This window comes from Ostreococcus lucimarinus, chromosome 3 (genome assembly GCF_000092065.1).
Source record: "Ostreococcus lucimarinus CCE9901 chromosome 3, complete sequence".
Classification (NCBI taxonomy): domain Eukaryota; kingdom Viridiplantae; phylum Chlorophyta; class Mamiellophyceae; order Mamiellales; family Bathycoccaceae; genus Ostreococcus; species Ostreococcus sp. 'lucimarinus'.
This window is the reverse complement of record NC_009357.1, coordinates 15,124-36,836: the sequence shown is the minus strand read 5'-3', so window position 1 is coordinate 36,836 and position 21,713 is coordinate 15,124. Positions and strand designations below refer to the sequence as shown.

Here is a 21,713-nt window from a genome sequence, read left to right as displayed (position 1 = left end):
TCTCCAGATCTTCGTCCTCCTCCGCGTCCAGCGGCGCGCCCGCGAGCGTCTCCGCCGTCGGCGCGTACGCGCGCGGCGGCGCCTTCACCGTCCGCGTCGCGCGCGTCGTCGCCTCGCGCGCGTCGTTTCGTTCGTCGTCGAGCGCGTCATCGCCCTTCCTCGCGTCGCGCGACGTCGTCGTCGCGTCGTCCAGCGCGCGTCGCTCGCGCTGCAATCGCGCGATCTCGCGCGCGTCGTCGTCGTCGCCCTCGGCGTCGCCCTCGGCGTCGTTCGCGCGCGTCGCGCGTCGCGACGCGGACGCGGGCGATCGCGAGCGCGCGTTGGCGCCCATGCGCGCGCGCGGCGTCGCGTCGCGTCGCGGATTGAAGCGCGAAGGACGCGCGCGCCGGCGCATTCCACGCCGCCGCAGTGCGCGCCGCGCGGCGCACGCGCGCGCCGCGACGCGAGCGACGCCGACATGGCGCTGTACATAAAGGCGTTCACGCTCATCGTGAAGACGGCGTCGAAACCGCTGGCGAAGCGGTTGCGAACGGCGATGGAGGAGTCGCCGACGGCGCGCGCGTACGCCATCGAGAGCGCGCGCGCGACGGCGAAGTGGATGGCGTTTCTGGCGCGCGACGACGCGGCGAGCGGCGCGGTGAGCGGTGAACCCGGAACGACGTCGAGGAAGGCGAGGAACGAGGCGAAGCGGGCGATGGCGAAGGCGAACATGAGCGAAGACGCGGCGCTGCAGGCGGCGAGCGAATTCGTGGGGGAGGCGTTCGTGTTCGCCGTCGCCGGCGGCGCGGTGTGGTGGGAGGTGGAAAAATCGAACGCGAAGGATGAGAAGAGACGGGAAGACGCGGCGAACGAACGCGCGCAGTTGTGCGATATCATAGACACGCAACACAGGACGATGGTGGACATGTCGGCGCTGATCGAGGAATTGTTCGAGTACAAAAAGTCGTCGAGCGAGACGATCGCGGCGATGCAGGCTGGACGACGCGCCGCGGCGCGATGAGCGCGCGTAGAGGGTGACGACGACGACGCGCGATCGGTGCGCGCACAATTAGTGTGCGCGCATGGTCGCGGCGCGATCACTAGCGAGTAGCGGCGAAGTATGTATACGATGTTAACTGTAGCGCGACGACGAAGACTTTCAATCAAATGTCAGCGAGTTCGGCGCGCCGAAGAACCCGTAAGCTCACGGCGCGCGCGATGCGAGACGGGTGCGGCGCGTTCCTTTCGTTCGTATGTCAGTGCTTATTATCTTTGAGATACAATTTCAATTTTTTTCCTTTGGTTGTTACCTAATAAGGGCGAGTTTTGTCAGTTTTCCCACCGCCGCCGTCATGTCCACCGCGCGCCTCGAACCGCGCGCGTCACGCGCCGACGCGACGCGCGCGGTCGCTCGCCATGGTGGCTGGCGTCGGTAAGGGCAAGAAGAACGCCTTCGTCGCCCTCCTCGGGCGCGCCGTGCGCGCGGAGGACGACTTCGCCCGCGCGCTCGTCGAGAGTTCGAGAGACTACGCGTCGTGGGCGAAACTGGCGCGCGCGCGCGGACGACGCGAGGGCGACGCGCACGCCGACGCGCTGCGATTGCTGGACAGCAAAGGACACCTGTTGAACGTGCTCGACCGCGCGTGCGAGGTCGAGGACGGCGACGACGGTGCGAAGGATGAGGTCGAACGCGCGCGACGCGTGCGCGAGGCGTGGACGAAGACAAAGGCGACGCAACGCGCCAAGTTTGAGAAGAGCGGAGGGGCGGAGGGCGTCGCCGAGGCGCGATTGCGAAAGCGCGAGGCGAAGGAGAGGATAAATGCGAGTCGGAAAGAGCGCGAGGCGAGGGAGGCGAGGGATAAGGAACGGAAAGAGGCGAGATTGGAGTACGCGACCAAGGTGCACGAGGCGCGAAGCGCGGGCGCGTGCTTGGATTGGTTAAACATGGGACGGTGTCGGTTCGGGGAGGAGTGTCAGTTCGAGCACGACGCGATGTCGAGGGGTAATTTGAAAGATCTCGCCGTCAAGGTCGGAGCGGAGACCGGGGACGTGAAGAGGGAGCGAAATCAGACTGAAAAGGCGGAACGCAAGGCGCGCGCCAAGGCGATGCGAGAAGCCGGCGGCGGCGACGACGAAGACACGCTCGGCGGACGATTCTCCTCGAGCGAAGACGAAAGCGATGACGACGAAGGTGATGTTCCCGGTTTCTTGAAAATTGAGCGCGCGCGGCGCGCGGCGGAGGCGTTGTTGGCGACGAACAAGACGAGTAGCTCTAAAACAAACAAGGACGCGGGCAAGAGCGCGACGAAAAAGGCCAAGCACTTCAACGAAAAGCAGCTCGAGAGGAAGCAGAAGTTCTTAAAAGAAGGGAAGAATCAACCTTTCGTGAAAAAAGGCATGAAGAAACGCCCGCAACCGACCGAGAGCGCGCAGAAGAACAAGAAGAAAAAACCGAGACGCGCCGATAGCGAACGCAAGCAAAAGCGCAAAGGCATGGCGCGGACGTTTTTCGGCGGCGACGACTAGTCGGGGAGTCTCTTAGCGCACATAGCATTGCATGTCGTACAGATTGTCTTATTTCGAAATTTTAAAGTGCTAAAATCCTTATCGTCGCGTAAAATAATCAGAGTCGCCGCGCCTGGTATCCTATTCGGATCGGCCCGCGTAGGAGACGAAATTTTGCTCCTTGCAGTCAATGCCGACCATAGCTTCGCCCAATCCTTGCGAAACTTCGGCAATGATCTTCGGGTCGTTGTAGTGGGTGACGGCTTGCACGATAGCGCGCGCGCGCTTGGCGGGATCGCCAGACTTGAAAATCCCAGAACCGACAAAAACACCATCCATACCGAGCTGCATCATCAAAGCGGCGTCAGCCGGGGTGGCGACACCACCGGCGGCGAAGTTCACCACGGGCAAACGACCGAGCTTTCTGGTTTGCTGCACGAGTTCGAGCGGGGCGCGAATCTCCTTGGCGTACACGAAGACTTCGTCCTCGTCCATGGCGCACAAGCGACGAATGTCGCCCATGACGGCGCGGCAGTGGCGAACAGCCTCGACGACGTTACCCGTACCAGCTTCACCCTTGGTGCGGATCATGGAAGAACCCTCGGCGATGCGTCGAAGCGCTTCACCGAGATCGCGGCATCCGCAAAGCACCGGCACCTTGAACTTGTGCTTGTTCAAGTGGTTAATTTCATCCGCCGGCGTCAAAACTTCAGACTCATCAATGTAGTCGATCCCCACCGCCTCGAGCACTTGCGCCTCGACAAAGTGCCCAATGCGAGCCTTCGCCATGACCGGAATCGTCACCGCTTCCTTAATAGCCTTGATCATCGTCGGATCAGACATGCGCGCCACGCCGCCATCCTTGCGAATGTCCGCCGGCACGCGCTCGAGCGCCATGACGGCGACGGCGCCCGCCTCCTCCGCGATGCGCGCCTGCTCGACGTTCACGACGTCCATGATCACGCCGCCCTTGAGCATCTGCGTCGTCGTATCCACACCACGTCTCGTCAGTCGTCGAACCCAACCGCGTCTCGCGCGCATACAACACCAAAACACAGACAGCCAAACCAAACCTGTCCTCGCCGAAAAAGCGTGACGTCCCGATGACGTCCGCGGACGATGGTTGCATCGTCCGCGCCTTCGCCCCGACGACGCGTCGCCCGCGCGCGACGCGCGACGCCGTTCGCGTAAATAAAACGCCCCGTTCGCGTCGTCGCGGCGTCGTGCGCCATCGCGCGTCGCGTGCGTCGCCATCGCGCCGTCGACGCCATCGTCGAGGACCTAGGGGCGATGACGGCGTCGCGCTCGCGACGTCCCGCGTCGCATCCCGCGCGCGCGTCTCTCGACCTCGCGACGACGCGACGCGTAAGAATTATCGACGATGCGTACCTGCGCTAAGCCAGCCTTGACGGCGAACGAACTGCGTTCGGTTTCGGTGGACATGGTGACGAGTGCGTTCCGCGTCGACGAATGATGTCGTCGGCTCGGGCGGCGTCGGATGTGGGATCGAGACAGACAAAAATACGCGTCATGGCGTTTTGGGGGGGGTTATATGTGAAATCGAGGTGCGTTCGGTTTCCATGTGTCGATTCGTATATAGGTGACGTCGACGCGTAGGAAGAAACTGTTGAAACTGTTTAATGGCCCCCATGAGAAGGCACCACGCGCGAGGCGGGAAGGGAGCGCGTCTACGCGCGCGCGATGATGGTGCGCGGCACGCCGGCAAGCGATGATGGACGATCCAATGCGTATTAAATAAATTCTGGGGCGAGCGGGCGAGATTGGAACGGGACGCCCGCGACGCGGGGGTCGGCGACGACGTCGGCGCGGGCGAAATCGCCGCCGCGCGCGACGACGACGCCTCGCAAGGTGTCGCCGAGACGCAAGGGCGTCTTCTCTCGCCAGGGTTGTAAAATAACCGTAAACGTTTTCGTCGGGCTGGTGAAGTAAAGCAAACGCGAGCCGTTGGGAGATTTTGGGGCGTAAGAATTCGCGTCGAGAGGCTTAACGGATTCAAAGCCGTACTCGGCGACGAGGAATTTCTCAGCCTCGCGCACGTTCTTTACGTTCAACGCCACCACTTCCAGCGGATCTCGTCTAGTCGCCACTTGCCCACGCACTGGAATACCGCCGGGCGAGCGCATATCGAAAAACCCAAAGCCGTACAACAATTCGCCGCCGCTCTCGTAAATTTGCGACACTCGCAGACCAAACGGCACCGTGACGGCGACGTAACTCAACACGTTGCCGACGTCCACGACGTCCGCACCGCTCGTCGCCTGCCGTATCTCGACCGTCGCCTTTCCTCCGTCGTCTTCACTCAAACTGATCTGCCCGTACGCCAACGTCGTCACGCGCTCGTCCCCGCTTCCGACGTCGCTCGTCACGCGCGCCCCCAAAGCCTTGGTCCAAAAATCAACCTCCGCTTGCACATCCTTCACCGCAAACGATAATCCACCGAGGTAGTTCGTCTTCCCCGCCACCACGTTCGGTTTCACCTCGTTCGTCAAGAATTCCGCGTTCGCGCGCGTCCGCTCGACTTGCTTGTCGAAAAAGTTCAACTGCCCTCGCAATACCTCATCCTCCGGGTCGGCGTCGAGCGCCTTCTTCGCGTCGTCGCGATACTTGACGAGACCGTCGAGGACGGCACCCGCGCGCGCCTCGTTCGCGGGCGCCGCGGCGAGGACCGCGACGAGCGAGGTGAATAGAACGTCGCGACGACGACGACGCGCGGGCGCGCAGTCATCGTGCGTTCCGTGACGCGATGCGGCGCGCGCGATGACGTCGCCGACGCGACGAGAGGACGGCGACGCTCGTCCTCGACTGCGCGCGACGGCGGCGGGCGAGCGCGCACACGTCGAACTCATAACGAGACGCGAGGCGGCGAGTGGCGACGGACGACGGCGAGTGGCTGCGCAACGAAGTTCCTACGTATTATGACAAGCCTACTCACGAACGCGCGGCGATGCGCACTCGAAACACGAAGAACATTAGGGTTTTGTACATGTAGAGGCACTTGGGATAGCGTCGCTCGAAGATGGCCGCTTCGGTCGACGGGCGTCTCGCGGCGGCGGCGGCGGCGGCGACGCGCTCTGAGCCCGGATCGCGAAGTTCAGCCGCGGCGCGCGCGGAGGCGACGACTTCGCGCGCGAGCGAGCGAAGCGCGCGAGCATCGCTACCCATGAGCGTCTTGCCCGATTCCAAACGCGCGAGTGCGCGTTTAGACAAGTCAGCCGCGAGTCGGCGCCGGCGGCGGTCCTTAGCCGTTTCGAGCGCCTCGTCAGAGGCGTCTTTCGCTTCCGAATCCTTGAGCCACAGCGCTAAAGCGGCGGCGATTGCGCCATCGTTATCGGCGATCGTCGCCGATTCGATCGCATTCGCACTCTCTCGAAGGACTCGCGCGAAATTCGCTTGCGCGGACTCCTTTTCCATCGTATCCCCGAGCTCGGGAGTCACCGTCACCGTGTAATCGACCAAGCCTCGAATGTTCGGCGCCGCGTCACCTTCGAGAACGTAGCCGTGCATCTCTGCCGCCTCCGCGATTGCCTTCGCCGCGAGTTGTACCGCACCAGCTTTGGTGTTCCCACTGCGCTTGCCGCGCGTGCTAAAGGTCACCGCCAAGACGCCGCCGTCGGCGATGGCGTGACGCGAGAAGACGTCGTACAGTTGTTGCGTTCGGTTGTCGACCGCACCGCAGTGATCGAGATAAATAACTTGCAACTGCGTCTCTCTCGGGTCACGAGCCGCCAAAAACGCCTCCACTTTTGTCGCTACCGCGTTGACGCCGACATTCTTCCGCAGCGCGTACACGACGTGCGTGTACAGATTCGGCACCCAGATGGACGTTGGAGGTACGCCTTTCGCCGCGAGCTCTTTACTCGTTCTTCCATCAGCGGCGTCTAACACCAATGCCATGGACGCTTCAGGTGGTACTCCGATCAACGCACACGAGGTCGCCAACGCGTCAGCCACCGCGGCGTTCGTCAACGCTTTGTCTTTGGACGTCTTGTTCACCTCGGCTGGATCCTCGTACGGATCGAAGGCCCATCGACACAAGAAAGTACCCTTTGTCTGCGCCCTTAAATACTCCCGCTCCACGTACGCCATCTCTTTTAGCATTTTTCCGACCCCACGGCGTCGCTCGAGCAAATTCACGCTCACGGACGCCGCGCACAAGGCGACGAGCAACAGCGCGTCCAACAAGGAGCTCGCCGCGCTCACGTTTGCGAGCGAAAACGCCTTGAGCGCCAACGCCACGGCGAGCGCGCGACGCGGCGCCTCGACCGCCGCCGTGGCGAACTGCGCGCACACCTCCCCCGCGTACGTTCGCGCCGCTTTGATGCGCGCGAACCTCCTGTGCATCGCGCGCGCTTTCATCGCCTTGCTCACGAGCGACTTTCGCGCCGCGGCGTTTGGATTTCGACTCGAGTACGGGCTAATCGTGTACGGCAAAAACGCCGCCATCAGCCCGAGCTGAACCGAGCACCACGCCTCGTACGCGAACGCCGCGATCGCCGCGCACGCCGGCGCGACGATGAGCGTCAATATCGCCCCATCCGCGATCGCCTCAAAGAAATTCGCCGTCGTCGGCGCCGCGACGACGCGCGCCAGCGCCTGCGCCGCGCCCACCACGCCGAACCACAGCGCCGAGAACCGTCCCGTCCGTCCGATCACGCTCCGCCACACCTCGCCCTCGCGATAAAACAACGGTTCGCTCGCCTCATCGAACGCGTCCATCGCCTCGTACGCGCCGAACGTCCCTCCCTCCACGAATCCCGTCGTCGTCGCTCGCGTCGCCGCGTCCCGCGCGCGTCCCGTCCCGCCGCCGCGCGTCGTCGTCGTCGCCGACGTCGACGCGTCCCGCGCCGCGTTAACGCGCTTTCGCGTCGCGCTTTCGCGTCGCGCGCGCGTCCTCGTCGTCCTCGTCGTCGTCGTCGTCGTCGTCATCGTTCGCGCATTCATCGTCATCTGCATCGTCGCGTTCGCGCGTCCTCCGTCGCGCCGTCGACGCCGCGCGCTCGCGTCTCGCGCGCCTCGTCGACGCGTCGCCCTTTCGCGTCTCGCGCGCGCGATTCGCGCGTCGTCGCGCGAACGCGACCGCGACTGACGCCCGAACGACGTCGCGCCCGTTCCTTCCCCCGCGCGATGCGACGCGATGCGACGGCGTCGCGTCCGAAGCGCGAGTGCGCGACGCGATCGGCGGCGCGGTCGCGCGCGAATCCGACGAGGACGATGGCGACGCGCGCGTCGGACGCGACGGCGATCGGCGCGCGCGCGTCGACGTCGAGGACGACGACGACGACGACGCGAAGGACGACGACGCGAAGGGCGGCGACGCGGACGACGCGGACGACGACGACGACGATGGCGACGGGCGCGGGACGCGCGGACGGGCGCGAAAGGCGCGCGAAACCGCGCGGGCGCGCGCGGTGCGACGCGCTGACGCTGCGCGACGTCGGGGACGCGGTGCTGGACGGACACTCGGCGTGGTGGGCGGTGGCGTCGCCGCTCTTCGCGCTGAGCGTGGCGCCGTACGTGCTTTTTCTGAAACGCGTGAACGACGCGCCGAGCGCGACGGTGGAGATGCGGCAAGCGTTCGCGACGCTGTTGCTGTTCGTGCTGATCTCGATACCTGCGGAGGCGTACACGAAGAGCGCGTACGGGGAGGTGCTGAGTAACATCGACGCGCTGCATTTTTTGATTCAGAGCGCCATCAGTTTGACGAATTTGAGGATATTGCTCGCGTTTCGGCGAGGGAACACGCAAATTGGCGAAGGACTCGCGTCGACGGCGCCGGTGGCGACCGTGGGACGACCGGGCGTCGTCGTCGAGGCGTTCGCGGGCGTGGGCTTGTTGGCGACGGCGCTGTTGTTATCGCTCGACGAGCGGTTGCTGACGATTCCGGACGCCAGTCCGGCGGCGCTGACGACGTCGGTGGAGATGTTTAGAACGTGGGCGGACGATTTCGAGGCGTCGACGTCGGCGTTTTTGGGATTGCCGAATCCCGTCGCGGACGCGCTCAGCGTGCCGACGTGGGGGGTGCACATTTTCAGCCTCGTCGAGTGGTTGCTCGCGATGGGCTTGATTTGGGACTACGCCGAGTGCGATCGCGGCGACGACAAAGGGTGGCGCATGCTGACGTGGGGCATGCTTCCACTGCACGCGAGCGGGATTTGCGCGTGCACGCAACATTTCTTCGGCAACGCGGCGAGTTTGGACTGGCTCGTCGCCGCGCAGGGCGCGTTCACGATGATGGGAAACGTCGGCATGTGCGTCGCCGCGGGTGAGCTCGCGAAGGGACATACGACGTCTGACGAAGCCACGCGCGACGTGCGTCTAGCTTCCGAGCCCACGTGCGTGGTCATGGACGAGACTGAGAGTTCGTGGTGGGATTTCGACGTGGAAAATTTCGGCACAAAGCTTTGGGCCGAGGACGATGACGGCGTCTTCATCACCAAAGTTGCAATTCTTTCCTTAGCCGTCGCTTCGGGCGTTCGTGGGTTGAGTTTAGCGCTATCGCCAGCGTTCGATGCGGACGTCGGGCCGTTGCGCGATTACACCAACGTCGTAGCGTTTCTCATGGTGGCGGCGCCGCTCGCGTTGAACATCGAAAAATGGAAAAATCGCGAGCGCGTCGCGTTGATGCGCGATGCGTTGGGCGCGCTGTACGCGTCTTCGATGGCGAACGGTAGCGGGGTGGTCGGTGAGCAAGCCGCGGAGGCGGCGAATGCGAGCGACAAGTAGAGTGCTTATGTATCACTATGCGGCTTATATTATTCACCTATGCGCTTCGCAAGCTCGGCCCACGGATCTGCTGCGGTGCTATCGTTCGTGTGTGCGTCTGCGACGCCCGCGACGCGCACGGCTATGGGCGCCAACGGAAAATCAACGTCGTCATGATTTCGACGCCTCTTCGGAGCAGATTCAACAGCCTCCTTGTTTTCCGCAAGCAGCGCCTGGACTTCATCGTCGGCGGCGGCTGCCGCGTCGACGTTTGCGTCCTCAGCGTCGCCAATAAAAAACGCGCGAGCGATTGAGTGATTGCGTGTTAAATGTTCTGCTAACAAGTGTTTAAAACCTATTCACTCGCTACTTCACATCTTCGCCTAACCATTTCAAGTTACCAGAGAGCAAGACGTTTGACGGCAATTCGCCCGGGCACGGCGACAGATACGTGAACGATTTCTGCATCATGTTCACCTCGGTGATATAAATGAAACCAGCAACGTTCGAAGTGAGCAAGTCCCCCTGTGTTTTCCCGTGACTAACCGCTAAGACGGAGTGCAAAAGCGACGTGGAAGGCACAACGGGAGTGACTCGCATGGGATCCGTGGACGGAGCTTGACCGATTGGCAACGCGGACGTCGGCGCTCGCGGACCACCCCCGATGCGATATATGCTGATTTTCGAGAAATAAGCCGTCTGCGACGCCGGTGCGAGCTCGCCGGTAGCGCCGTAAAAGTATTCCTTGAACATGCGATCGCGAGATGCTCGGCGGTACTCGGGCGTGCGTTCAACGACGCCGCCAGACTTTTGCAGTCGAAACACTTGGCAGTCCGTTCCCTTAAGTTTTTGCTGCAGTTGCCCGAACAAACGCTCCTGACCAATGACAAGGACGTGATCAATCTTGAGCGCCTCTCGAGCGTGAAGCAAGAGCTCCAGGCCGACGCCATCGATCCAACCCATCGTATTCACCACGCATCCAGCCGCGCGCGCCTCTTCGTTTGCCTTGCTTCGCTCGTCTAGCATAGTGCCCAACCTCGAGACGATGTGCTTATAGTAATCGGGATTATTCACAGTCAAGTCGCCGTAAAAGTACACCAGAGGCATCTCCAGCGGTATTCCCTCTTCGAGGTCTATCTGCGCGTCAATCGGCGCGGCGCAAATCGTTCCCGGCACCGTGACCGCGCCCTGTCCTAAATCTAAATCCACGTACAGCGGAGCGTGTCCGGCGCGCGTGGCGTAGTTACATAATATAGAACACACCGTGCTCTTACCCACGTCCGTCGGTCCGACACACATTACCCTCGGTCCCTCGGCTTCGCTCGAATTCTCGCTCGCCGCGGCCACGCGTTTCGCATTCAAAACCGAGTGCGTGTTCGCGTAACTCACCATCGGCGTCTCCCCGGCGACGTACGCGATCTCTACCTCTCCTCTCACTTCGATCGTCGCGCCGTGATAGGTGAAAACGGCGAGTTTACGTCCCGAAACACACGTAATGCTCTGCCCGACGGCGATCTCCGCCCCGAAGACTTCCGCCGTGCCATCGACGAGCTTGAGCTTTATCTCCCCCCTCGCGGGCGTCTCCACGCGCAGTTCTTGTTCTTGTTCCAGCGTGAACGTCTGCACGGCGATGCCATCGTCACCATCGGACGCCATGACGAGGGCAGGGCGCAAAGTGAGGTCTCGGTGCCTGCGAGGCGGCGACCCGATCGCGTCACTTTGCGTCTCACATCCATCGCACGATGGCCGCCGTGACTTCTATCCCGCGCACGACGCTGCGTCGAATCCCTCTCGGCAGCGCGAAAGACGTTTTCGTCACCGACGTGTGCCTGGGGACGATGACGTGGGGCGTGCAAAACACCGAAGCCGAGGCGCACGAGCAGTTGGATTACGCCGTCAAACAACGAGGCGTGAACTTCATCGACACCGCGGAGATGTACCCGGTGCCGTCGAGCGATGCGCGATGGAAACCTGGGACGACGGAGGAAATCATCGGGAATTGGCTCGCAAAGAACGTCGAGCTGAGAAAGGAGCTCGTCGTGGCGACCAAGGTGAGCGGATACCAAGCCAAGAGCGAGACGGCGGGTAACCGAACGGTGCCTGCGGGCGCGCCGTGCGCGGCGAGATTGGATAAACAAAGCATATTTCAAGCGTGTGATGCGTCGCTGCGACGATTGAGAACGGATTACATCGATTTATACCAAGTGCACTGGCCCGACAGGTATCTGCCCATCGGCGCGTTCACGGGATCGACAGAGTACATTCAGAGCAAGGAGAGATCGGACTCTGTCCCTATTCGCGAGACGGTCGAAGCGCTCGGTGAGCTCATCAAGGCTGGGAAGATCAGGCATTACGGGTTATCAAACGAGTCAACGTTCGGAGTGTGCGAGTTTGTTCGCGCGGCGGATGAGCTCGGCGTTCCCCGTCCGGTGTCGATTCAGAACTCTTTTTGCCTTCTGCATCGACAGTTTGACACTGAAGTCGCCGAGGCGTGCTCGAAGTCAAACTACAACATTTTACTCCTTCCCTGGACCCCACTCGCGGGCGGAGCCTTATCGGGCAAATACCTCGACGGCGCTCGTCCGGAGGGCGCTCGCATGTCTGTCTTCAAACATTTCCACCAGCGTTACCTGAACGAAAACTCCGTCAAGGCGACGAAGCAGTACAAAGAAATCGCCGATAAGGCGGGTATGAGTCTCACCACCATGGCGCTTAACTGGTGCAAGACGCGCGCTTTCAACACTTCCACCATCATCGGAGCCACCACGCTCGAGCAGTTGAAGGAGAACATCGATGCGTTTGAGCCCTCGGTTGTGTTGAGCAAGGAAACGCTCAAGGCCATAGACGCCGTGCATCAGCAGTGCAGAGACCCGTGCATCGCCGTTTAAACGTGCGACTCCTTCGTCGCTGTCGTTATTCTCGTTTAATGATCAAATCGCAGTTGGTTCGCCCATAAACCTCTGCCAGGCCCCACCTGCCCACGGAAAACACCCGGGGCAGCCCAGCGTCACATCGCCTCGCGTCGACGTCGTCACCGAAATCGCGCGCACGTCGCCGCCATCCGCGATACGACACGAACTTCTGAGCTTTCATCGCGTCACCGCGCGAGGTCGTCTCGTGAACGCTCGTCGTCGTCGTCAGCGCTCGGTCGTCCCGACGTCGCCGCCATGACGTCGACGGGCGAGACGATGACGAAACCTGCGAAAGATGCGGAGGACGTCGGGCCGCCGCCTGCGCCCGTCGATTGGAACAAGAAGAACCCGCTCAAGGCGTTATTCTTCGCCCAAGTGTCGCCGTTGATCGCCGAAGGCACGGTCAGGAGGTTGGAACCGACGGACTTGTGCCACTTGGAAAAGTTGGATAGCGAACGGGTGCGTTTGTGATTTCGCCGAGCGCGCGACTTTTCTCGCGTCATCAACGCGTACGCGCGCACGCGTGATTGAAAACGAGTGCAGAATGAATCAACGAGACTGACCGTCGTCGTCGAACGAAACAGCTGACGCAAATTTTCGACGAGGACTGGGCCAACGAAAGAACCAAGCCCAAGCCAAACCTGGTGCGAGCGCTGTTGACGCGACATAAGCTCACATTCGTGTGGACGGGGGTGCTGTTTGGTATCGCGCAAGCGTCTTTGTTTGCTGGGCCGTTATTGTTGCGCGAAATTATCGCTGGACTTGAATGCGAAAAATTCGCTGAGAAGTTCGGCGTCTCGGCTGCCGCCGCCGGATGTACGGCGAAGCGCAAGATGTATGAGTACGCAATTCTTCTCGCCGCAGCGTCGATTTTGCAAAACTTTTGCACAGCGCACACGGAATTCGCGCTTCAAAAGATTGGCATATCGGTTCGTAACAGTTTGATGTGCGCGCTGTATCGCAAAGTGTTGCGACTGTCGCCAAAAGGACTACAATCCGAGTCGACGGGGCGCATCGTGACTTTGATGTCGAACGACGTCAACAAATTGCAGGAACTGTTTGCCATGATCCACAACTTATGGGCAGCGCCGATTTTCATCGTTGCGTCCTTCGTGCTACTTTACGACGTTCTCAAGTGGAGTGCCTTCATTGGTTTTGCATGCATCCTCGTCGCAGCGCCCTTCACCTTCTTCGTCGCCATGACTTTGTTCAAGATTAGACGTGGCTTGGTTAAGTGCGCGGATGAGCGTATTAACATTGTGGGCGAGCTTATTAATGGCATGCGCGTGATCAAGTACTACGCATGGGAGAACACGTTCGCCGATAGAGTCAGAAAGATTCGCGACCGCGAAGTCGGTTTAGTCTGGAAATCGCAAAAAGTGGGCGCACTTTTTGGAGTCGCTCTCTTCAGTACTCCGGTCTTCATTGCCGTGTGTTCTCTCGGCACTTATTCTCTCTCTGGAAACCCGATCATCACGAGTAAAGCCTACACGGCCTTGGCTCTGTTCAACATGCTCCGTTTCCCCCTCGTGCTCGTGCCGTTTCTGCTCAACACGTTGCTCAACGCGCTCAACGCGATTCAGCGTTTAGCGTCCTTCCTCGACGCGGACGAGTGTGAACAGTACGAAGTGGATCTTTCCGAACCGGGTACCGTGAGATGCACCGATGCGACGGTTGCCTGGCCGACGCTTCCGAAGAAGCCAGAGGAAGAGGCGCCGAAGGGCCCTCCTGGCCGATCGAGCAAGAAAGAGAAGAAAGAGAAGAAAATTGAAGAGGACAAGTTGGAAGAAGCTGTCACCGTCGATGAAACCGTGGTAAACGTCACCGTGGCTGAAGAAGAACCATTTGAACTCGCTGGGCTCGACTTTGAAGTAAAACCTCGGACTCTGACCATGATCGTCGGCCCAGTCGGTTGCGGCAAATCGACGCTCGCTTCGGCGCTCAATAAGTTTGTCACGTGCAAGAGCGGCGATATCAAAGTGAGTGGTGCGGTATCATTCTGCGCGCAACAAGCGTGGATCTTAAACGCGACTGTCAAAGAGAACATCGTATTTGGCCAGGTGTACGATGAGAACAAGTACGAAAAGGCTGTCCGCCTGGCGCAGCTCGCGTCAGATCTAGAAATTTTGCCCGCGGGCGACCAAACGACCATCGGCGAGCGCGGTGTGACGCTTTCGGGCGGCCAAAAGCAGCGCGTTGCCATTGCGCGTGCTTTGTACGCGGAAAGCGATGTTTACATCTTTGATGATCCCCTGAGCGCCGTAGATAACCACGTCGGCTCTGCGCTCTTCAAGGAAGTCATGACGGGAGAACTGAAGGACAAGACTGTGATTCTCGTCACCAACGCGCTTCAGTATTTGCCCAGAGCCGATCAAGTCGTGGTGCTGGGCGACGGCAAGATGCAAGAAGTTGGCAACTACAACTCGCTCATGGCTAAAAAAGGTGCTTTTTGCGAGCTTATGAAGACGCATGGCATCGATCGCGACGAAGGCGACGGATCCACAGAGAAGAAGACGGAAAAGCCTGATCTCTTCCGTCAACGAACTGTTATCAACTCTTCTGCCAAGGACGTCGACGCGACCAAAGAAGAAGAACGCGCGACGGGCAACGTTAGCGCGCGCGTGTATCTCAAGCTTTTCGAAGCCACGGGAACGAAGTGGAACTTCATTTTTGTCATAATGTTTTTTGGCTGCGAGTACGGAACCAAGGCTTTCCTCGATTATTGGTTGACTTGGTGGGCGACGAATCAGTTCGGGTGGACGAGCAACGAATATCTTCTCATGTACTTTGGGATCTTTGTCGTCAACGGCATTTTTATCTTCGTTCGAAGTCTTACTCTCTACTTTTTCCTCTGCCGCGCATGCCGATGGATGCACGAAAACTTGCTCTCGCGAGTGATGAAGATGCCCATGAGTTTCTTCGACACCACCCCGAGTGGCCGCATCATTAACCGCTTCAGCCGTGACACAGAGACAATTGATATCGTGTTGCCGGGCATCGTCGTGCAGTTCCTCGGGTGCATCTCAAACATCATCACCACGCTCATCATTGTGTGCGTGGCCACGAAATGGTTCACTGTTGCCCTGCCGCCTATCCTCATTCTTTACCTCTCGATTCAGAGATTTTACATCCCTGCTTGCCGCGAGTTGCAGCGTATTGAGTCCATCACGCGATCACCGATCTACAGCGGATTGGGCGAAGCCGTAAGCGGCGTCGAGACTATTCGAGCGTACCGGGTCGGCGGGCACTTCACCATGATGGCGAACCGCTTAATGGAAAAGAACGCTGACGCCTACGTCACGCAGCGCCTCGTCGCTCTCTGGCTCGCGATTCGGTTGCGTCTCATCGGCAGCGTCATCGTCTCTTGCGCCACGTTCTTGGTGATCCAGGGTAACGTGAGCGCCGGTCTGGCCGGTTTGACGCTCGTGTACGCGCTTGATGTCACCAAGTACATGGAACACGGCACCAACATGGCGAGCGAATTGGAAACAAAAATGAACGCCGTCGAGCGTATCGTAGAATACTTGGATAAGCCGTTGGAGAGCTCTCACGATACCGATGCCAGCGTCGCCCTCGGCATTCCTGTGGATTGGCCGAAGAAGGGTAAGCTCGAGGTCGATAATCTCAGCATGCGCTACCGCCCTGGCTTGCCTTTGGTGTTGAAAAACTTGACCTTCACCGTCAACTCGGGCGAAAAAGTAGGCATTTGCGGTCGTACCGGTAGCGGTAAGTCTTCCATGTTCGTCGCTCTATTCCGGATCGTCGAACCGGCGACGGGTACGGTGCGCCTGGATGGGATTGACATCAGAGCGCTCGGATTGCGAGACTTGCGATCCAAGATGGCTATGATTCCGCAAGATCCGTTCATGTTTGCCGGTTCCATTCGCAGTAACCTGGATCCCTTCGACGAGCATCAAGATGATGCGGTGTGGGAAGTGTTGGAGAAGGTTGGATTGCGTCCGATGGTGGACAAGAGCGCGAAGCGCTTGGACATGGAGGTGATCGACAACGGCGCCAACTTTTCGCTCGGACAGCGACAGCTTCTGTGCATGGGTCGCGCTTTGCTGCGCCAAAGCCGCGTATTGATGATGGACGAAGCCACCGCATCAGTTGACATGGATAGCGACGCTTTGATTCAGAAGACCGTGCGCGAAGCCTTTAGCGACTGCACGACGCTCACCATCGCGCATCGCTTGAACACCATCATGGACAGCGACAAGGTGGCCTTCTTGGACAGAGGTGAACTCGTCGAATACGGCGAGCCGGACCAATTACTGAAGAACAAAATCGGCAAGTTCTCCGCCCTCGTCAGCGGGAGCGGGAGCAAGCGTAACGAAGATTTCTTGCGCAACTTGGCCTCGGCGGCGAGCATTCATCGCCGAAACAGCTCGCAATCGCTCGCGGACAAGGACGAGGCTTGATCGAGTGCGCCGCACGCAATTTAGAAATTTCTCAACGATTCATTTACGACACCTCGGCGTCTTGTATTACTCATCACGTTTATTACACATTAAAAAATAATCCACCCGCGAGAAGCTTACTCTGTCTTCTTCTCGTCGAGACGCGCCGCGTTTTCGCGCTCCGCCGCGTCCTGCGCCGCCATGAGTTCGATGTACCACAACTTGGCGCGTCGGTACAAATCGCTCGTCCCAACGACGACGCCCGCCATCATGCACCGAATTTGGTACTCGTACATCGTCATCGCGTTCATCGGCCACGCGTCTCGGCGCACCGTCCACGCCACGTGCGCCAACGCGTTGGTGAACGCGCAATACAACGCTTGCGCGCCGCAGTGTCCGGTCGCCGCGACGAGCATCACACCGAGCGCGAACGCCTGTATCCCAGCGCTGTGCACGTACGCGCCGTGCTCGTACGGCACCAGCGTCAGCGCCACCGCCACGAGTTGCATCGCCGACACCTCTCGCTGCAGCGCGTGTTTGCGCTTCGAGAGTTGCGCCGCGCTCGTCAGCGTCGCGACGACGCGATAGACGTTCGCGACGTACCGCGGTCCGAGTCGTCGCAGGAACTCCTCGGACGATCCCCACAGGTTTTCCCACGCCAGCGCGAGCGACCACATCGGGCGTCGGCGCGTCGGAGTGCCGCGGGTATGTTCCACATCGCGCCGATTCGCACCGCGCGCCGTCGACGGCGCGACCGACCGGGCTCGAACCGGCGGCGTCGTCGCGGCGTCCGCAGCGCGCGACGCGAGGCGGGACGATGGCGCGCGCGACGACGACGACGACGACGACGACGACGACGACGACGCGACACACGCCCATCAAGGTGCGCATGAAACTCGCGGCGCGCGCGCGCGCGGGCGCGGTCGAAGTGAAGCGCGAACCGACGGGCGCGATGGCGGCGGCGGCGAAAGATGGGCGCGACGAGAAGGACGACGACGACGACGCGAAACGCGCGATGGAACTGCACAGATCGCTGAACAGGGCGTCCGATCGCGCGGCGCGCGAGCGAGAGGTCGCGCGAGGGGTGGAAGCGGACGCACATCACGGGTACGACCCGGGAATCCTACCGAGTTGTTGAGCAAAGGTGGGGGCGAGCGCGACGGCGCGATGTCCGTTCGGCTTCGTGTGTGGGTTTCCGGTGCAAAAGGCGAACAGCGAATTGTACGGGTACGTGAAAGGGACGGGAAAAACGGAACGCGGCGAACAGAGCGCGGCGGTGGTCAAAGCCATCGCGCTGTGGGGATCGGTGTGCGAACGCGGCGAACGGCAAACCGAGTTGGATTTTCCGGTGTGCAAGCGCGGTTACGCGCCGTTCGATTCGAACGGTCAAAGGGCGTACGGGTGCGCGAAACACGGTCCAGTGCGACGCAAACGCATGCTCAGCGTCGCTTCGGGAGAGGAGTACGCGCGGCCGGGTTGGGAATCGTTTCATCAGTGGGACGACGCGCCGCCGCCCGCTCGCGGGGGGCGACGATGAAGGACGAACGCGCGAGCACGGATTCGTGACGATGAGACGCGAATCGCGATCGAGAAGTCGATCGCGGGCGTCGCATTTGATACCGCGCAGCGCTTTCGTTTGAATTTCGTTGGTTTAGCTCTTATACTGTAATCTACCTTAGCTCTAGAGTTTCATCACTTCTTCTTGGATGACTTTGACGCCTTGTCCTTCGCCTTCTTGCTCGTCTTCTGCTCCGCCTCGACCTCGGCGAGCGCCGCTTTGACGTAACCAGGCACGCGTTTTCGCTTCTTTGCCTTGATTTCCGTATCCTTCTCCGTCGCTGCGTCGGCGTTCGCGTCGTCTACGCGCGCGTCTTCGCCGACGTCAAAGTACCCGCTCTCGAGCGCCGCGCGAGCTTCATCGAACGCGTCGTTGCTCGTCGGCACGGTTCGGTTGCTGAGCTTCTTCAGCTTGCACACGAAGAACCCGTCCATGTTGTGCACGTGAGGGTAGAACCGGCGCGCCATCTCCACGGACGGGTGGAAGTTCTTACCGCGATAGCTCGTGAAGCCTTTACGACCGAATTCCAATCCGCTCGACACGATTTTCACGTCTCGCTTGCGTAATATGTAATCCACCACCGCCTCGTTTTCTTCTACCGCGATCGAGCAAGTAGAGTAGACGACGTAACCGCCGGTTTTGCTGTTCGCATCGCAGCAATCGATAGCGGCGACGAGAAGTTCCTTTTGAAGATGCGCGCACTTGGCGATGTCCTCGGCGCTTTTGCTCGTCTTCACCGAACTATCCTTGGCGATGACTCCGGTCCCCGAGCACGGGGCGTCCAGCAAGACGCGGTCGACGTGCCCGATAACCTTGGGAAGCGCGCGGCCATCGTAGTTGCACACCGTGGAGTTCGTGCAACCCAAGCGCTGCAAGTTGGCCACGAGCGAATTCAGACGCTTCTTTTGATATTCGTTTGCAAAAATCATCCCCGTATTGCGCATCAACGCCGCGAGGTACGTCGTTTTACCCCCGGGAGCGGCGGCCATGTCGAGCACGCGCTCACCTTCCTGAGGTGCGAGCGCCATGCACGGTAAAAAGGATGACGCAGACTGCAAAATGTAGTGACCAGCCATGTACTCGGGCGTCGCGCCGATGGGCACACGCGAGTCGTACACGAGTAAGCCAACCTTGGACCACTTCCCGACCGGGTCGAGATTGACTCCGCGGTTTATCAAGCTCTCGGCGAGTTCGCGACGACGAACCTTCAAAGTGTTCGTGCGAATCGTCACCGGGCGTTGCTGTTCGTTCGCCTCGAGTAATTCCATGGTTTCGTCGACGCTAAACGTGTCCAAAAAGTACCGAATCAAAAAGCTATTGTAACCGTAATACGTTGCCAAATCCGCCGTGAGCCGTTCGACGTAGTCGTTACGACTCTTGCCACTTTCTCTTCTATTCTTAAAGTCCTTCAAAACGCGCACAATCTCCTGAATGCGCATCTGAATAGCACTCAAATCCGGAATCCCGTCATCTTCCTCGTCCGAATCCGGGAGTTGGTATACGTCGTCGTCTTGAATGTTCGTCTCGAGCTGCTCCGCGCGCGCGTCTTCTTGCGCCTTGGCCCGTCGTGCGTCTTCTTTCAAAGCCTTACGCTCGATTGGAAGCAATTCTTCCTCACTCGACGATTCGCTCGACGATTCCGAGCCTTCCTCACCGTCGGAACCATCCTCTTCCGAAGACTCCTCGTCTTCGTCTTCGTCTTCGTCGTCGCCGACACCATCCAAACCCGCGAATTCGTCTTCATCCTCCCCCGAAGACGAAGAAGACTCATCGTCGTCGTCGTCGTCGTCTTCCTCGCTCTCTTCCGCGCGCTTCTTCGCGCTCGGTTTCAACCATTTCGCGTTTTCGTCGCTAAAGCCTTTCCTTCCCTTCGCGCTCTTCGCCTCTGCTTCCTCCTCCGAGCTCTCGTCGTCGGAGCTTTGCGACCTTTCCTCGTCCTCGTCGTCTTCAGAGCTTTCAGACGCATCGTCATCGTCGTCGTCGGACGCCTTCTCGTCCTCGTCGTCGCTCTCGTCGTCGTCATCCTCGTCCTCATCCTCTTCCGGCGGCGGCGGCTGCTCGCGCTTTCCCGCGCGGTTCTTCGCTCGGTTCGCGCGCGCCGTGCGCGGGGTCACCGCGGGTGACTTGGGAGACTTTCCGCCTTTGGATTTCGCCTCCGTCACCGCGCCGCGAGTGGTTTTGATCGCTCGAGGCGGCATCGTGAAGCGCGCGTCGTCGAGTGACGACCAGCCCGTGCGCTTCGGAGGAGACGGGCTTTTGGCGCTCGAGCGAGAGTGACATCGCGCGGCGGGAATACCGATGCGTATGCGTTACAAAAATCATGATAACGACGCGCGCGATGCGCGAGGTCAGACGACGTCGATCCGCGCCATATTCCCGTCATCCCCGGGAGACGGTGATGCCGGTGAACCGCATCTCGCGCGCGTTGCGATTGCTCTCCGACGGCGTGGGTTCGCGCGCGACGTAATTTTCCAAGCCACCTTTCGCCTTTGCGAAACCGTCGCGCCAGACGCCGAAGGCGCACACGAACCAAACGGCAGCCATGATGCCGTAAACGCCACCGTCGGCGAGGAACTTGACTCCGGAATCGGTTTCACCGACGTATTTATCGCGAATCAGTACGGCGCCGAGGACGAGCGCGACGGAGGCCAAACCGATCGTGATTGGGCCGAGGCTAGCGTGGGCAAGGAACCACGCCTTTCGCCAACTCGACGGGATGAATCCAAAGCGCGCGCTGTCGGTGATGTTCTTATTCGGTCGAAACACGCCGAGAAGAAACTGCGCCAACCAAAGAAAACCGACGGCGATGCCGATGCGGCTGTGCGCGTCAAACGTACTAGACTCGCTGTGTGCATCTTCGCGTTCGTCGTGCTCGGCCAAGAGCATCGCACCCGCCGTGACGAATACCACGGCACCGACGACCACGCCAATCTGATGCATCAAGAACCACTTGCCGTCGGGGAATAAAAATTTCATTCTCGGCGCCGCGCTCGCCGTCGGCATCAACACGCCCCAGGCGACCAACATCAAGACCCCGTGCGTGACGTCTCTCTTGATCGCAGATTTTATCGTCATCGACGTCGCATCGCCCGTGGAGAAGTTGATGATCAGCCCCCCGCGCCGAGTCATCGTGTGTTGCGCCGGCCACGCGCTCGGCGACGACGCGTACAAGAAGGACTTCGTCGCCCCCGCGCTCGCGCTCGCGTCTTGATACCGCACCACGACCGTCCTCGACCCCGTCGCCGCCGTCACGCTCGCCGCGCTCAGCGCACACGCCCCCCCACACGCCGTCGACGGCGCGTACTGTCCCGTCAATTGATAATACGTCGTCGAACCCGCGCCGCCGCTCGCGACGACCACCTCCCCGCTCGACATCCCGCTCCCCGGCCCGAGCGCGATCCATCCTACGCTTCCCGGGTCGTGCGCGCCCGAGAACGTCGCTCGCACGCGCACGTCCAGCGTCGCCGCGCCCGGCGCGAGGGCGTACGCGATGTTTATCCCCGAAGGCGTGGACGACGACGACACCTGGCACCAATTGACGCCGTCGGATTCGACCGCGCACGCCGCGCCCGCGACGCGCGACGCCGCGCTCAGGGCGACGACGCACGCGGCGAACCACGACGCGACCATGACGCG

The 21,713-nt window shown here is 60.6% G+C and overlaps 11 protein-coding genes and 1 pseudogene across 12 annotated transcripts; 6 read left to right on the top strand and 6 right to left on the bottom strand.

The window, feature by feature from the left end:
• Positions 1-457: 457 nt before the first annotated feature.
• Positions 458-1,000, top strand: OSTLU_30344 (predicted protein; the record flags this gene model as incomplete). The annotated part of the gene is made up of 1 exon (XM_001416791.1): positions 458-1,000. The coding sequence occupies one exon, from the start codon at positions 458-460 to the stop codon at positions 998-1,000; it is 543 nt and encodes a 180-aa protein (XP_001416828.1).
• Positions 1,001-1,395: 395 nt separating this feature from the next.
• On the top strand, positions 1,396-2,505 carry OSTLU_30343 (predicted protein; the record flags this gene model as incomplete). Its single annotated transcript, XM_001416790.1, has 1 exon — positions 1,396-2,505. One exon carries the CDS (start codon positions 1,396-1,398, stop codon positions 2,503-2,505), a length of 1,110 nt encoding a protein of 369 aa, XP_001416827.1.
• Positions 2,506-2,538: 33 nt separating this feature from the next.
• On the bottom strand, positions 2,539-3,954 carry OSTLU_45279 (predicted protein). Its single transcript, XM_001416495.1, has 2 exons — positions 3,874-3,954; positions 2,539-3,462 (listed from the first exon to the last, which is right to left on the bottom strand). Exons 1-2 carry the CDS (start codon positions 3,925-3,927, stop codon positions 2,626-2,628), a joined length of 891 nt encoding a protein of 296 aa, XP_001416532.1. The 5' UTR covers positions 3,928-3,954; the 3' UTR covers positions 2,539-2,625.
• Positions 3,955-4,235: 281 nt separating this feature from the next.
• On the bottom strand, positions 4,236-6,948 carry OSTLU_14414 (predicted protein; the record flags this gene model as incomplete). Its single annotated transcript, XM_001416494.1, has 2 exons — positions 4,236-5,144; positions 5,458-6,948. 2 exons carry the CDS (start codon positions 6,946-6,948, stop codon positions 4,236-4,238), a joined length of 2,400 nt encoding a protein of 799 aa, XP_001416531.1.
• Positions 6,949-7,992: 1,044 nt separating this feature from the next.
• On the top strand, positions 7,993-8,238 carry OSTLU_9928 (predicted protein; the record flags this gene model as incomplete). Its single annotated transcript, XM_001416789.1, has 1 exon — positions 7,993-8,238. A coding segment is annotated over one exon (246 nt), but the record flags the coding sequence as incomplete, so codon positions are not given.
• A 258-nt stretch (positions 8,239-8,496) lies between these two features.
• OSTLU_9601 (predicted protein) lies at positions 8,497-8,763 on the top strand (the record flags this gene model as incomplete). Its single annotated transcript, XM_001416788.1, has 1 exon — positions 8,497-8,763. A coding segment is annotated over one exon (267 nt), but the record flags the coding sequence as incomplete, so codon positions are not given.
• Positions 8,764-9,566: 803 nt separating this feature from the next.
• Positions 9,567-10,871, bottom strand: OSTLU_30338 (predicted protein). Its single transcript, XM_001416493.1, has one exon. It carries the CDS (start codon positions 10,861-10,863, stop codon positions 9,574-9,576), a length of 1,290 nt encoding a protein of 429 aa, XP_001416530.1. The 5' UTR covers positions 10,864-10,871; the 3' UTR covers positions 9,567-9,573.
• Positions 10,872-10,933: 62 nt separating this feature from the next.
• OSTLU_49070 (predicted protein) lies at positions 10,934-12,119 on the top strand. The gene has a single exon (XM_001416787.1). The coding sequence runs from the start codon at positions 10,950-10,952 to the stop codon at positions 12,093-12,095; it is 1,146 nt and encodes a 381-aa protein (XP_001416824.1). The 5' UTR covers positions 10,934-10,949; the 3' UTR covers positions 12,096-12,119.
• A 608-nt stretch (positions 12,120-12,727) lies between these two features.
• OSTLU_10007 lies at positions 12,728-16,384 on the top strand (annotated as a pseudogene; the record flags this gene model as incomplete). The annotated part of the gene is made up of 2 exons: positions 12,728-13,733; positions 13,869-16,384. Coding segments are annotated over 2 exons (3,522 nt in total), but the record flags the coding sequence as incomplete, so codon positions are not given.
• A 272-nt stretch (positions 16,385-16,656) lies between these two features.
• Positions 16,657-17,214, bottom strand: OSTLU_30335 (predicted protein; the record flags this gene model as incomplete). The annotated part of the gene is made up of 1 exon (XM_001416492.1): positions 16,657-17,214. Exon 1 carries the CDS (start codon positions 17,194-17,196, stop codon positions 16,657-16,659), a length of 540 nt encoding a protein of 179 aa, XP_001416529.1. The 5' UTR covers positions 17,197-17,214.
• Positions 17,215-18,445: 1,231 nt separating this feature from the next.
• On the bottom strand, positions 18,446-19,900 carry OSTLU_2054 (predicted protein; the record flags this gene model as incomplete). The annotated part of the gene is made up of 1 exon (XM_001416491.1): positions 18,446-19,900. A coding segment is annotated over one exon (1,455 nt), but the record flags the coding sequence as incomplete, so codon positions are not given.
• A 556-nt stretch (positions 19,901-20,456) lies between these two features.
• OSTLU_14406 (predicted protein) lies at positions 20,457-21,206 on the bottom strand (the record flags this gene model as incomplete). The annotated part of the gene is made up of 1 exon (XM_001416490.1): positions 20,457-21,206. The coding sequence occupies one exon, from the start codon at positions 21,204-21,206 to the stop codon at positions 20,457-20,459; it is 750 nt and encodes a 249-aa protein (XP_001416527.1).
• Between the last annotated feature and the right edge of the window lie 507 nt (positions 21,207-21,713).